The 14,143-nt window shown below is 41.6% G+C and overlaps 1 protein-coding gene across 4 annotated transcripts in view; it reads left to right on the top strand.

Annotated features, from left to right (window-relative positions):
* Positions 1-1,101: 1,101 nt before the first annotated feature.
* The window catches only part of CASP10 (caspase 10), a 29,524-nt gene continuing 16,482 nt past the window's right edge, over positions 1,102-14,143 (top strand). For all 4 annotated transcript variants that reach the window (XM_068544667.1, XM_068544666.1, XM_068544669.1 and 1 more), the window contains exons 1-5: positions 1,102-1,268; positions 2,559-2,912; positions 4,257-4,350; positions 9,597-9,732; positions 13,410-13,519. In XM_068544667.1, coding sequence (XP_068400768.1) covers positions 2,566-2,912; positions 4,257-4,350; positions 9,597-9,732; positions 13,410-13,519 — 687 coding nt within the window. In that variant the 5' untranslated portion in view covers positions 1,102-1,268; positions 2,559-2,565. The remainder of the gene's footprint in view (positions 1,269-2,558; positions 2,913-4,256; positions 4,351-9,596; positions 9,733-13,409; positions 13,520-14,143) is intronic.

Genomic DNA, 14,143 nt, shown 5'->3' with positions numbered 1-14,143 from the left:
TAATAAGGCATCATAAATCTTTTTTTTTTTTTTAGAAATAACTTTTTCCATGACCAAATTTATGTATGTATGTATGTATGTATGTATGTATTTGGTTGCTCTGGGTCTTAGCTGCGGCAGCCAGGCTCCTTAGCAACTCTTAGTTGCAGCATGCATGTGGGATCTAGTTCCCTGACCAGGGATCTAAACTGGGCCCCCTGCATTGGGAGCGTGAGTCACCAGGGAAGTCCCCCATAAATCTTTTTTTTTCAGAGATAAAATATCTTTCTAAGAGTCTGTACTTCTTTCAGCACTGTGCATTTGAATTAGCTGAATTATAGTGTAGTGACTTAAAGCCAAACTTCTTGGTTTAAATCTTGGCTCTCCCACCAGCTCCCTGTGTGATCTTGGGCAAATTACTTAACCTTTTGTGTTTTAATTTTCACGTCTTAAAAGAGGGGTCATAGTAATAGTATTTTTTTAGAGAGTTGTTGGGATGATTAAATGAGTAAATAGTACCTGGCACATGGTACTTGGGATACAAGTTTTAGGTATTGTTTTTATTACGTGAAATAATGTCTTCGGAGTCTTTTTCCTGCTGGACTGAATGTGCTGGAAGGGCAGAGACTTCACCAGTTTTGCCTACTGTTAACTCAGTTCCTTGCAAATACTTCCAAATGGGCTTAGAGTCCAGCCCCCTCCTTTATTTTTTTTTGCCTTAAATTTTTTTATTGTTTAGTTGCACATGTACTTACTTGAGAAAGGGTTAAGATGGCTGACTACTATTTCATGAACATTTTGAGTTTTATTTTAAAGGTTAGTGTGTTTGGGGAAGGAGATGGTCAGGAAATAATCGACACTTCCCTTTTTAACTGCCGAGGGGAGTGACCCCAGGGAAACACTAGAGCACTTAGTGCCTGCCAGGAATTCCTCTGTTAGGCGCCCTCGGCTTTACCTGGGAAAGTCCCGAGCTCTACAGCGGGAAGGTTGTGCATCTGCCTTTAGGAGACGCTGTTTGTCAGCACTGTCCTAACCCCAGGAAAGGGGAGGAGGCAAGGCGAGTGAGTCAATGATGACATCAGCAATTAGCATAAGTTTCCCAAATCCGCTGACCGAGTTTTCACTTGTTCGGCCAGGCAAATTGAGTTCTTTTAACCGCGCAAACGGGAGCTTCCTTGGAACTTGGATTTGGAGCACGAAGAGGATTCTAATTTCTTTAAAGCTCTGTTTTCAGGAAATTTTTCTGAGAACTTTTTATCTCCAGAGGATCAGTGGAATTTGATCTGAAGGTATGTAATTAAGACCTTTTCTCTTCTGGGGTCTCAGGCGCCAGCCTTTTTTTCCCCTTGCTTTACTTCCTGGAAACTTGTAAAATCTCACATTGTCAGCAGTGGCACTGTTTCTGCCTGGATTTACTAGCCGTACCAGGGAAAAAGAAAGCTTAGAAAGCCCCAGGAAGGCTCCAACACAGCCCTTTCCTGGTAGAAATATGCTAGCCCATAAATGGAGACAAAGTCTGGCAGACTTGCCAGAGCTAGAGATCAGAATTTTCAGGAAACTGCAAGACAAATGTACGGTGTTAGAACAAGATGTCTCCAGGAATCCAGTCATACTGTTTCTAGTATCACAGAGCTACTAGAAGGGAAGACCCCATGGATGCTCACATTAACAATGACATTTTTTTTTTCTTTTTCTAACTATAAGAGTAATATATGTTCATTGCATAAAATTTGAGAAACTCAGACAAGAGCCCAGAATAAAATTTATAGTATCTGTAATTATACCACTTATATATAACCACTCTTTGTTATTTTTTTGTTATTGGTATGTTCGCCTTCCCTTAGAAAGTAGTTTCTTGTTTCTAAATAGTTAAGTGTTGCATAGTGAATATATACCTCAAGTCCTTAAAGAATGAATAATTACATTGAAAAAATTTTATCGATTCATTGCTCCTCTGATTAGAATGAAATTTAGTGTGGAAATACATTTAGTGTGGAAATACTGACTTCGGTAATTTGTCACTTCCTACAATGATTTGAGCAAATGTTGTCTGAAACCACTCTTTCTGGGGTCTGGGATTATGACTTTTCTTTCTGTAAGATAAAGAAAGGCCTGCCCTGGTATGGTTAGCAATGTTACCTTGTTGTCCTTGGGTTGGTAGATACTTCAGAAATGTACCCCCCCACCATTACTTTATTTCTAAAATGTAAAAGTGTTACTTCTGCCATTTGGTGGGAATGACTTAAGAGCTCCAGGCGGGAGAAATTGTGCTGTGTCGTCCTCCGTCTTGACTAGCTCCCAATGGGGACATTTTGATTTGGCGGAACTCGGGGTCAATTGAGTTTCAATAAAAGCTCTCTCCAGACTTCCTAAAAGGTTAACATGCCAGTGTTGGGGTCATGTTTTCTGGGCTATAGGTTTTTGAAGTGACCTCGCAGAGAATTTCATTTTTCAGCATTTCTAGAAAAGTCTAAGGCCTGGAACACAGGAGGCTGGAACTGGGGGAGGGCCTGGGAAGTTGGGGTGCCGTGTTGTCCTCCCTCTCTAAGCTGCGGCCCCCAAATCCTTATCTCTTTCAGGCTGGCCATGACATCGCAAGGCCAAAGTTTGAATTCCACTTTAGATGATAACTGTCAAGTGAACTTCCGAGGGACGCTTCTGACTATTGATTCGTACCTGGGGGATCAAGATGTGGAGCGCCTGAAGTTTCTCTGCCGAGACTCCATCGCCTCCAAGAACCTGGAGAAATGCAGCTCAGCCTTGGATATCTTTGATTACCTGATGGCAGAGGAGCGGCTGAGTGAGGAAGACCCCTCCTTCCTCGCGGAGCTCCTCTACATCATCAAGCAGAAGGTCCTGCTTCGGCACCTGCGCTACACCAAGGAACAGGTGGAGCACTGGCTGCCTGGCCGCCGGAAGGTCTCTCTGTTCAGGTGATTGACACGGCAGGGCCACTGGGCTTTGAAAAGAGGCTGGGATTAATGATGAATTAATTTTTAAGATTGTTTTTTTTTTTACCCCCCCCCCCCCCATCTACCTCCTTGGATGGTATGGTGATTCTAAAGCAGGAGATTTCTTAACTTCGGGTGCTAATGAGAAGGGAGGCTGGGAGGTCAGCAAAGTTTCAAAACCCAGCCCCGTGCCTGGTGGTGGCTTCCCTTTGTTCTGCTTCTCGCTGAGGAAGGAGGCCCTGCTCCGTGTGCAGCAGGCCAGCGCCTTCCTCTTTGCCAGCCTCCATGCTCTCAGCCTCCTGCCTCCAGTGAGTCCCTGGTGTGTCAGCCTATACCTAGCCATTTGAGAAGAGAGAAATGAATACTTGGACCCAAATGAGCAAAATAAAAAAGGAGATGTGTCTTTGGGGTAGGGAGGGACATCATTTATGCCACGTCCAGTTTGTCCAGTTTTGGGGTGAAACCCAGACAGGTAAAATATAGGCATTTTGCCCAAAGAGGTAGAATAAAGGCAACAGACCTTAAGCAACGCTGTTTTAAACGATCCACTAACATAGTATCTACATCGAACAGCCTTACGAAGTGGAGCCTTCGTAATACTATTTTACGGCCTGGACAGTTAGAATCCTTCAGGCCTTAACACTTGAACTGGTTCCTACAACCTGAGCTGCCCTTGGGTCAGTGAGGGAATTCTGGAGATAATTTTTTCCACTCTGCTGGTTAGACAGCTGAGGAATGGTCTCAGGCATGCAGGGCTGTGAATGAAGTATTCAGTTTTTCTTCTCTCTTTTTTTTTGGCTGTGCCACACGGCATGTGGGATCTTAGTTCCCCAACCAGGGATCGAACCCGCGCCCAACCACTGGACCGCCAGGGAAGTCCCCATATTCAGTTCTTCTAATTGTCGACTGTATGACTCTCCAGAAGTCGGGATAGTTTCCTTTCTTTTTCAACAGTGAACTTTATACTCACTGGCATTCGGTCCTCCCTGATGAGGGCCTATAAAGTAAGCCTGATTTCTAGAATGGAGTCCGGAGGAGGGCAGGCATGCCAAAATGGTGTTTTACGCCTTCTTAGTGGAATTTGAAACAGCACTGGACTTGGAATCAGAAGGCCTGCTCCTACTGCGTACTGTGTTGCTGTCGTTTAATAGGTCACTTTGAAGCTCAAAGTTTCTGTTTTTAAATCTATAAAATGGGATTAATAATTGTTTACTCACAGGGTTGTGGTCGTTCAAATGAGAGATAACATACGATAAAAGCACTCAATTTCCTGCCCATCCTCTGCAAGTGCGAGGCTTTAATTTGTCTCTTGGGTGTGTGTCTTAGAAACCTGCTCTATGAACTGTCAGAAGACATCAGCTCAGAGAACTTAAAGAGCATGATCTTCCTTCTGAGGGAGTGGATTCCAAAAGTCCAGATGGTGAGTGGGCCCTATAGGATGGGGTCTTTGTGAACATTGCCGTAATCAGTGTTTGGGAAGACGCTAGAAAGGGATTTCAGGAGGGCTCATTTTTTTTGCAGGAGACAGTATCAGACAAGGGTTAGTAACATTGCCTTTTGATGGGCCTGGAGTCTAGTCCTAGACTAACTCCTGGATGTGGGGCAAGTGATTGAATGTTTCTGAGCCTCTATTTTCTAATGTGTCATATTATAGACAATTATACTACTTCCTTCCAGGAGTGTTAAGAGGATTAGATGAAATAATGTACATAAACTATTAGCTGGGGCCTGTATTTTGCACATACTAACCATGCAGTAAATGATTGCTATTGGCATCCACTGTGTTTTATGATATAGAAATGTGCAGGGCGCCACAAAGAAATGAGGAGGTGGTAGCTAATGGCAGAGTGGGAATTAGTTGTTCCTCACCTCCATTAGCTGAGGTTTTTGAGGGAGCCGTGTCCTTTTCAGTGGACGTTGCAGTGTCTCCCATGTAGGGTTTTGTGAAAATCAAATGAGACAGATGTTTGAGGATGTGCTTTCTAAAGGGCTATACAAGTGCTTGGAACTAACAGTAATGTTTTTAATATTAACATAATGCTGTCGGCTGATATTCTTGCTAGATTGGTCACAATTAAGGGCAGGAAAGTAGCTGCACATCTCTCTTCCAGGCCTCAAAACTTTATATTTTTTCTTTTGATTCTCATAACAGCTTGTGACAAGCAAGTTAGTTAATTTGGGAAGGGGCCAATTTTCAAATTTTACCCTATAACATTAATTTTGTTATTCGACTGCTATCTTTATTAGGTTTTAAGTTATATAATGTTTGATAACACCAAAAAAGGCATGTAACATGTATGGAAGTTATAAATGTAGAACTAAGTGAACAGCCATGGATCCCCTGTCCAACTTACAGATGAGCACATCACCAATGCAAAGAGCCTACATGTGTAGCCCTCCCATATCACATTCTCCCCAGACTAACTGATATTATTGACAAATAAATTCTTTTTGAAAGAAAAATCACTGGGGAGTAGGAAGCTGTTTTTACATGTGGTAGGTCTTATGAGGACCATGTTTAATAATTCATTAAACATGTTTCCTGGTGTCAGACCTGTAGGTTAATTAACCTGCAGGTTAATTCTCTGTTTTGGTTGCAACCTTTGAGTCCTTTTTTTCTCCTTTTCAGAGCCCTCAGGGATTTTAGCCTCTTGCGTCTTTCCATTGGTTCTCTCTCCAGGCTCCTTTATCATAAGGATTGGCTGTGGGACCCTTGGGAATGGGGACTGAGTCTTACTTATCATTATAGCCCCAAAACAATGCAGAATTACAAAATGGTGCTCTGAGTGAAAGCATGAATGAATGGGATGATGCAATCTCGAGTTTATGTTGGTGCAAAGTGGCTACGTACTCAAATGACAACATTTTGCTTTAAATGTAGAATTTCTCAACATCAGAAGAGATTCTTGTAGTTTGAAAAACCCTCCAGGATATTCGGATAAAATTATCTCCCAGCTTTGGGCATCCTCTCATAATTTTTCCAGTCTCTGGGTTTATAAATAAAAAGAGACCACTTTCTATTGTTACACCTATTGTCATGCACAGAAGTCCTTACTCCCCACAATGAGGTGGAGGATGAGAAGGGCATTTGATATGCTCAACACCGAGCAATGATTTCCCACTAAGAAAATCCTCTGGGCCTTTCCGCAGGTCCTAGACCTCTGCTTACAGGCATCTGTGGCTTCAGAAACATTTTCATTGTTCAGGATCATTCCAAACATTTCTCCCTCCTGCTAAGTTAGCTTTTAAATCATCAAAGGCCCGTGCCCAAGTAGCCAAATGATTTTATGCTTTTCTCACTCTGTACAACGGTAAATTAGAAGTTACTGTGTTTAGCTGTGGCATAAAACTGTGGAATTTCCTGGACAAGTTCATGAAAACTGCACTTCCTTCTTGGATTCCAAATGATCTCACTGTATTCTGAAGGAGATCTAACTATTCACGCCAGAATTGAGGCTGAGTTACACACCTGATAATCCAGGTTGATCTCTACTGGGCTTTGTGATCAGGCCAGCCTTCTCAAGTGCGTAAAGGACAAACTCTAAGCAACCCAGATGTGTTTCCATACCAGGGCTTAATGGGACTGCATTATCTGCAATTGCAATTGCAAAAGACTTTATCACAGAAATAAATTCTTTACCAGCCAGTGGAGGAGGGGCTGAATACCTCTCAGCCATAAAAAGGAAGAACTGTGAATTCACGTGGTCTCTCTGGATGGACAGAAACGACCTTTGCAGGGTGTTCTAGGTTTCCTCTTTGATAGCTTTCACACAAACTTAGAGCAAACTTAGCTGCCTTCACACATCCTGAGTGACCCAAACAACTGTCAGGATATCCGTTCTCAATGTAGCAGTCAACATAGAACGTTAGATGTAAAGGAAACCACACCCAAACCTATCTTTTTAACAAAGATGCAGAGCAAGGGAGTTTCAGAATTTCTGCTAATATTTGCCAGGGTGGTGTTCTTAAACTAATGTGCAGACTCCATTTATATTGTGGGTGTTCGTGTGTGTGTTTGTGTGTGTGTGTGTGTGTGTGTGTATGGAGGGTGTCATTTACTCAACATCTAATACACTTTGTACAAAGTATAATGGATTTCCATCATTGCTTCTGGAAGCATGTTTTAGCCCCTTTTCTTCCTCCTGGTAGGATGAAGTCAAGATAGGAGTTTCTGTTTTGAGCTTCAGCGGGAGCTCATTTGCACATAAACCGACTGTAGAACCTTGTTCGGGGATTCCCTCTGACCCCTTTGCCCAGCTGATCAGCTCTGGATGAATCTTCCTTTACCCCCTCCTCCCTCCTGCTTTATTTCCTGGGCAGGTTGTTGGTGTGCTGGCGCTGCAGATGAGGACACACACATTTCTTTGCCTTTTTGGTTCTCCTATGTGTCTCTGGAATGTCTTGAAAATTTATAATCTCTTTTTTGATCAGATTAGGACAGAAATCAGTTAAGACTTTGTAACTCTGGCCTTTCCCTTGGTTGTTGGCATTTTGAGTACCTTGTTTGAAAACACACATTTCGTGCGCGCGCGCGCACACATACACACACATATTCTTCCATTAACCCTTTTTCATCCTTTGTTACTGCTCTATCTTCTTTCCCTTTACTGCCAGACTTCTTTTTTTTTTTTAATTTTATTTACTTGTCTTTATTTTATTTATTTATTTATTTATTTATGGCTGCGTTGGACCCTCGTTGCTGCGCGGGCTTTCTCTGGTTGTGGTGAGCGGGGGCTAGTCTTCGTTGCAGTGCGTGGGCTTCTCATTGCGGTGGCTTCTTTTGTTGCGGAGCACAGGCTCTAGGCGCGTGGGCTTCAGTAGTTATGGCATGTGGGCTCAGTAGTTGTGGCTCGCAGGCTCTAGAGCACAGGCTCAGTAGTTGTGATGCACGGGCTTAGTTGCTCCGCAGCATGTGGGATCTTCCCGGACCAGGGCTCGAACCCGTGTCCCCTGCGTTGGCAGGCGGATTCTTAACCACTGCGCCACCAGGGAAGTCCTACCGCCAGACTTCTTGAAAGAATAGTCCACACACGCTCTCTCTCCACTGACGCGACTCTCAGTCACACTCCAACGCATTCCAAGATGGCTTCAGCCTCCTTCCCTCCCACGAAACTATTCTTGCCGAAACTACCACGAGCCTGCTCACAACCAGATTTTCAGTTTCTCATTTTCCCTACCTGATTTTCTTTGCTTGGAAGGCCCTTTTGCATGTCGGAAGTGAAGGCGTGGTGATCCTTCGAGATGCGATTCACGTATCACCTCCCACGTGCAGCTTGTGTGGCGCCTGCTCTGTGGAGCAGGTGAGTCGTGCAGAAACGAGGGGCATCACCATTTGAAGTCGTCTTCGACTCTTCCTTCCTTTCTTCACCCACTCCAATTGACCTCCCAGCTCACCAAATGATACCTCAGAAAAGTCGCTCAAATCCAGCGCCTCCTCTGCGTTTCCACCACTAGCTTTAGACCAGGCCGTGTTGATCTCTTCACCGGAGCATTTAATCTTCCTGCTGATATTTTCTCTCTAGCCCACTTCCTCCTCCAACCTATCCCCAAGACTTCTATTTAAAAACAAACCTGTTCATGTCACTGTTCTCCTTAAAAATTCCTGCTGGAACCCCTTCATCCATGGGGTACTTGCCCAAACCCCTCGGTGTTCCTTCATGGCCTGATACCAGCCTGCTGTTCCAGCTGTGGCCTAGCTTTCACTCGGAGTTTGTACTCAGGCCTCCTCCTCAATATTCCTGACCATACGGTCCCTTTTCAACTGGCCAGCATGTCTGGAGACTCCCCGGCCCCCTGTTCCCATCCTGCTGATGCTTATGTACGCAGTTAGCGAGTGTTTAGCTGTTCACTTTCTGATTAGTTATTTTATTTATTTATTTTTTGGCCGCTCTGCGCAGCATGTGGGATCTTAGTTCCTCGACCAGGGATCGAACCCGTGCCCCCTGCAGTGGAAGCATGGGGGGTCTTAACCACTGGACCTCCAGGGAAGTCCCTCTGATTAGTTATTCTTTTCTGTGGGCTCTAACACAATTTTATTCATATATATATTTTCATAACCAGATTAATACATTGGTTGAGAAGTCCTTATCACTGAAAAGATTATGGTGCCTTCCACCTCATATGTAATTCAATATTAAAATAATACTAACCAATTTGCAATTTTTCCCAGGAGTGCTTAAGATATTTTTTTCTTTTAAAATACCAAATATAAAATTCTTCCAAAACATTTTCTTCTCTTTTCTTTGGTACCCCTGTTTTGCTGCTGCCCTAATCTTTTATATCATTTACAGCTGAGAGTTAGAGGCACTATTGCTCAATGGTTAATGAGACAGACTTTGGCATCAGGCTGCCAGGACTCAAATACCAGCTCTGCCACTTATTGGCTCTGTGACCTTGGACGACTTACTGAACCTCTCTGTGCCTCAGTTATTTCATCTTTAAAATGGGGATATAATAGCATCTGCTCATCGGACTGTTTCTGAGTAGTTAGTGAGTGATGTGTGTTTGGTATCTGGTATTAATATAGATTGTATAGAGATTTTCAATCTCTATAATGCCTCTTCCCCCCTACTACTGAAGTCTTCCTGCATGGACTCTCCACCTAATTTATTACTGCAATGGGTAATCAGTAGGCAAGTAAATGTGACTCCATTGATTCTCTTGCAGACCTCCCTAAGTTTCCTGGCATATCTGGAGAAACAAGATAAAATAGATGAAGATAATCTGACATTACTGGAGGATCTCTGCAAAAAAATTGTACCTAATCTTATGAGAAAGATAGACAAATATAAAAGAGAGAAAGGTAACTAGCTTATGCTTGCTTGCTTGCTCGAATCAGACCATGGGAATTCTTAAACCAATTGGCAATGTATGATGTTTACTTATCACTCTGATAATATTCTTTTGAAATCTCCCCATTTGTTCATTCAACACATGTTTATTGAATGCATACTTTGTACTAGGCACAGTTTTAGAAGTTGGAGCTACAGCAAGGTATAAGGCAAAGCTTCTACCTTCTTGGAGCTTATATTCTAGTGAGGGAAAGTGGTTTTAGACAAATGTCTTCTTCTGATTCTTACATGGAAGTGATTGTAAAAGAAATTGTTTTGAATGAAATAACATCAAAAAGAAGGAGGCAGGATGGCACAGGAGTTAAGAGTGGGATCCATGGAGTCAGATTGCCAGCACTCCACTTATTAATGGTGCAGTGGCCCTTTCCTCAGCTGTTCTATGTCTCACTTTTCCCATCTTTAAAGTGGGGCTAATCGTAGTACCTACTTCATAATTTTTTTGAGGATTGAATGAGGTAATTCCTATAAAATGCATGTCTGGTATAGAGTAAGCATTCAATACACATTCCTATGAATACGTTTGTTAGAGGGGAAAGTCATGAAAACTTTCATATTCTCATAAAGTACTATCAGAGAAGAATATTCTTTCTTTCTCTTTTGTTTTTAATCAGGCTTGTAAAGGTAGTATTGCCGTGGTATTACGTAGAAGTAGCTGCATAGGGCAGAAATCAAATTTGGCTGCCTTACCATGTGTCAATATGCTGAATATTTGTGGTTTATTGAGTCCATTTCTCCACTATTAAACAAAAGCTAAAAGTATTGTATTCATGAAGCTTGTATGCCACACCCATATTTTAGTTCAGAGACTCAACATAGTGTGCAAATTTATCTGGTTGAAAACAAAACTAGCCAAAAGGAAACTTCTCTCTAAGAATTGTATTAACACAAAATGAGTCAAGGAACAAAACGTACTGTTGTTAATTTGATAAAATCTCAAACAATAACCAAATCAATGGATAATTTAATGTATACTTTAAGTAAAAATTATGAAGAATAAAAACAGCTCTTCTAACCATCAAGTCATCAAGTGAGAAATAAAAACAGGGAGTTGATGTTGAAAGTATATTTGAAATCCTCACTTGAACTCTGAATGCTGAGATTTTTTTTTTTTCTGATCACATCATCGTTTTCCTGTAATGCAGTACTCCACACAGAGTAAACATAGGGCAGGTGGCCAGATTATTTGACTATTTGGACTCTGGAGAAGGCTCTCTAGTTTCTATGCAGTAAATGTTTACATTTGCCTCAGTGAGTCTTGAGGACTGAGCTTTATTATCAGAAGAATTCTTTTTTTTTTTGATTTACAATATTGTATTAGTTTCAGGTGTACAACAAAGTGATTCAGTTACACACACATGCACATTCTTTTCAGATTCTTTTCAATTATAGGTTATTACAAGATATTGAATATAGTTCCCTGTCAGAAGAATTCTAATTTTGATTTTTCTTTTTTATAATCTACATGCTGTATGATCATTTTTTGGATGTTGAAAGAAAAAACTTGTTTTCCTTTACTAATACTCACAACAACATTCTGGAACACTTCTGACCCCAGGGGTGTGAGTTTTTCTACACCAAGCAATTCTCCAACTCTGCAGACACCAACTGGGTGTCCTGTGTTTTAATTCAGTTCTGACACTCATCAGTTTTCGCAGATCCCACAGGTTAAGGGTTCAGTCCCCCAAGACTCCCCCCACCACTTCAGCCACCAATCTCAGGTCGTGGGTCCCCAGATTACCCACAGCTTCTGTTCAACTTGGTTGCAAACCAGGGGTTCCCATGACCCCTTCCTCAGGTTTGATAATTTGCTAGAACTGTTCACAGAACTTAGGAAAATAGTTTACTTACTAGGTTACTGATTTATTACAAAAGTATACAACTCAGGAACAGCCAAGTGGAAGAGATGCATAGGGCAAGGCGTGGGGGAAGGAGCATGGAAGTTCCATGCCCCCTCCAGGGGGATCACTCTCCCAACACCTCCACTTGTTCACCAACCCAGAAGCTCTCTGAACCCCCTCAGTTAGGGATTTTTTTTTTTTTTTTTTTTTTTTTTGGCCACACTGCACGGCAGCGGGATCCCAATTCCCTGACCAGGGATGGAACCTGTGCCCCCCCTGCAGTGGAAGCGCAGAGTCTTAACCACTGGACCTCCAGGGAAGTCCCTCAGTTAGGGTTTTTAATGGAGGCTTTGTTACGTAGGCATGATTGATTAAATCATTGGCCATTGTAATTAATTCAACCTCTAGCCCCTGTCCCCTTTCCAGAGTTCTGGGAGTAAAGCTGAAAGTTCCAACCCTCTGATCATTTGATTGGGTCCCCTGGCAACCAGCCCCCATCCTGAGGCTATCAGGATGTCCCCAACCACCAGTCATGTCATTAACATACAAAAAGACACTTATCACTTAAGAGAGTGTAGGGTTTTAGGAACTGTGTGCCAGGAAAAGGGGCAGAGACCACATGGATATTTATTATTATATCATAGGTCTCAGTATTTTAATATTGACTTTCTACAGTCCTCTGAGAGTTTGGGCTTAATTCTGCCATTTAGGATGAAGGACTAAAGGACTGAAAAGATAGTAGGTATGCAGATTTTAGGCTTCTGTAAGTGAGGTGAGTGGAAAGACTAAGCCCACTGTATCTGATTAGGACACAAGCTCTGTTTAAGGACCACCTGGATATCTTTCTGAGTTTTCCTGAGCCTTGGTGTTTGTTTTAATATTTTAAATTCATTATTAAAAATAATGTATAATAATTATAATAAAATTAAATAGAAATTCAAATAATGACAACAATACAGAGTGTAGGAGGTAAAGTCTCTCTCTTCTTTTTCTTCCACAGCTAGTCCATTCCCCAGAGGTAACCCCGGTTTGGAGTATATTTGTGTAGCTTTTCTTCTATATAGAGATAAGTGCATGTGTGTATGCATGTATGGATAGATAGGTACCTATAATTCATATTTAGCGAAGATCATGCTAATCATATTCCGTAACTTGCTTTTTCCCACCTAATATATCTGGCATTTTCCCATGTATATAACACAGATATAGCTTATTTTTTTTAATGGTTCCATAGAGACATATTTTTTGTATATAACATATGTATTTAATCAACACTTTTAAATGGTTTTTCTTTTCCTTTCCTTCCCTTCCTACCTTCTTTTGCTTCTTTCTTTCGTTTTCTTTTTGCTATTACAGTCTGAGTTCTGGTTTTATTTCTTGAGGTAGTGCCTTTGTAATCTTTATTTGCTAGTACAGTCTGAGTTCTGGTTTTATTTCTTGAGGTAGTGCTTTTGTAATCTTTATTTGGCAGTTACCTGACACATTGAGCACCATAAGTTCTGAAATGGTATTTAGTAAAGTATATAGTAATTTTAAGGAACTAATTAAATTACAAAAGTAATAGAAATAGTAAGGAACCAAATATCATAATACAAGGAATGAAAATATAATGATAAAAATAATTTATAAATTCACATTTTTTCTGGGTATATACATGTAGGCCTCTTTAAGCAAATGCCACTACAAATCTACAGGTCCCTATAACATAATTTCTTATGATGATGGGTTATTTCGGATTGCCACTAGTCAGAAGGTGATTTTTTTGTTTTTCTATCTGATTCTCTTCCCAGCCTCCCAGGTAGGGGCACCTCCTGTAGCCAAGGAAACTGAGTCATTGCATCAAGGAGAGAAAGAACTATTTTCCCACTCGGACATTAACCAATTGCTTGGAGCCTTGCCGGTAGGTTCATTGGTGTGTTGGTAAATGTGTAACCACCAGCTTCACTGCAAATGAGAGAGAGAGAGAGAGAATGATTTGTAGCATTTGGTGTAAATACTCCTACCATGGCTGATTTCAAGTTACCAACTTGATATTAACTGTATTGCAGAATTTCTGAAAAGCTAATGATTGGCTCTCACTAGCTGGTTAGAGCTGACTCCAGTACATCACTGGGTTGCTTTGAAATGGTTCTGTTCTTATCTGTGGGATTCGATCACAGCTGGCTTCATGGGCATACAGCCTGTACAATCGCACAGGGCCCATACTTTTTGACTGCTCAGCTGTCATTATTTTGAAATTCTTGATAATGTGTGAACAAGGGGCCTCACAGTTTTACTTTGCACTGGGTCCCAGAGGGCAAGAACTGGGTTCCTGTAGTACCCAGCAAAGGTAGGGTAGGTAGAGGGGGAAACATTGGGAGAATTTGCAATCCATTCTTCACAACATCATCATGGTCCTTGGAAGACACATGACATTCTTCCCTGGGATTTATGTTTATTCCCATCTTGCTTGGCAGTTCTATTTTGCTGACATCTGTCAGCATCGATGAAGTTAGGTTGTCCCTGGAATTTTTTGTTTTTGGTT

Source organism: Eschrichtius robustus, chromosome 5, assembly GCF_028021215.1.
Source record: "Eschrichtius robustus isolate mEscRob2 chromosome 5, mEscRob2.pri, whole genome shotgun sequence".
Taxonomy (NCBI): domain Eukaryota; kingdom Metazoa; phylum Chordata; class Mammalia; order Artiodactyla; family Eschrichtiidae; genus Eschrichtius; species Eschrichtius robustus.
The sequence above is the reverse complement of the archived record's forward strand: the minus strand, read 5'-3'. Positions and strand labels throughout refer to the sequence as shown.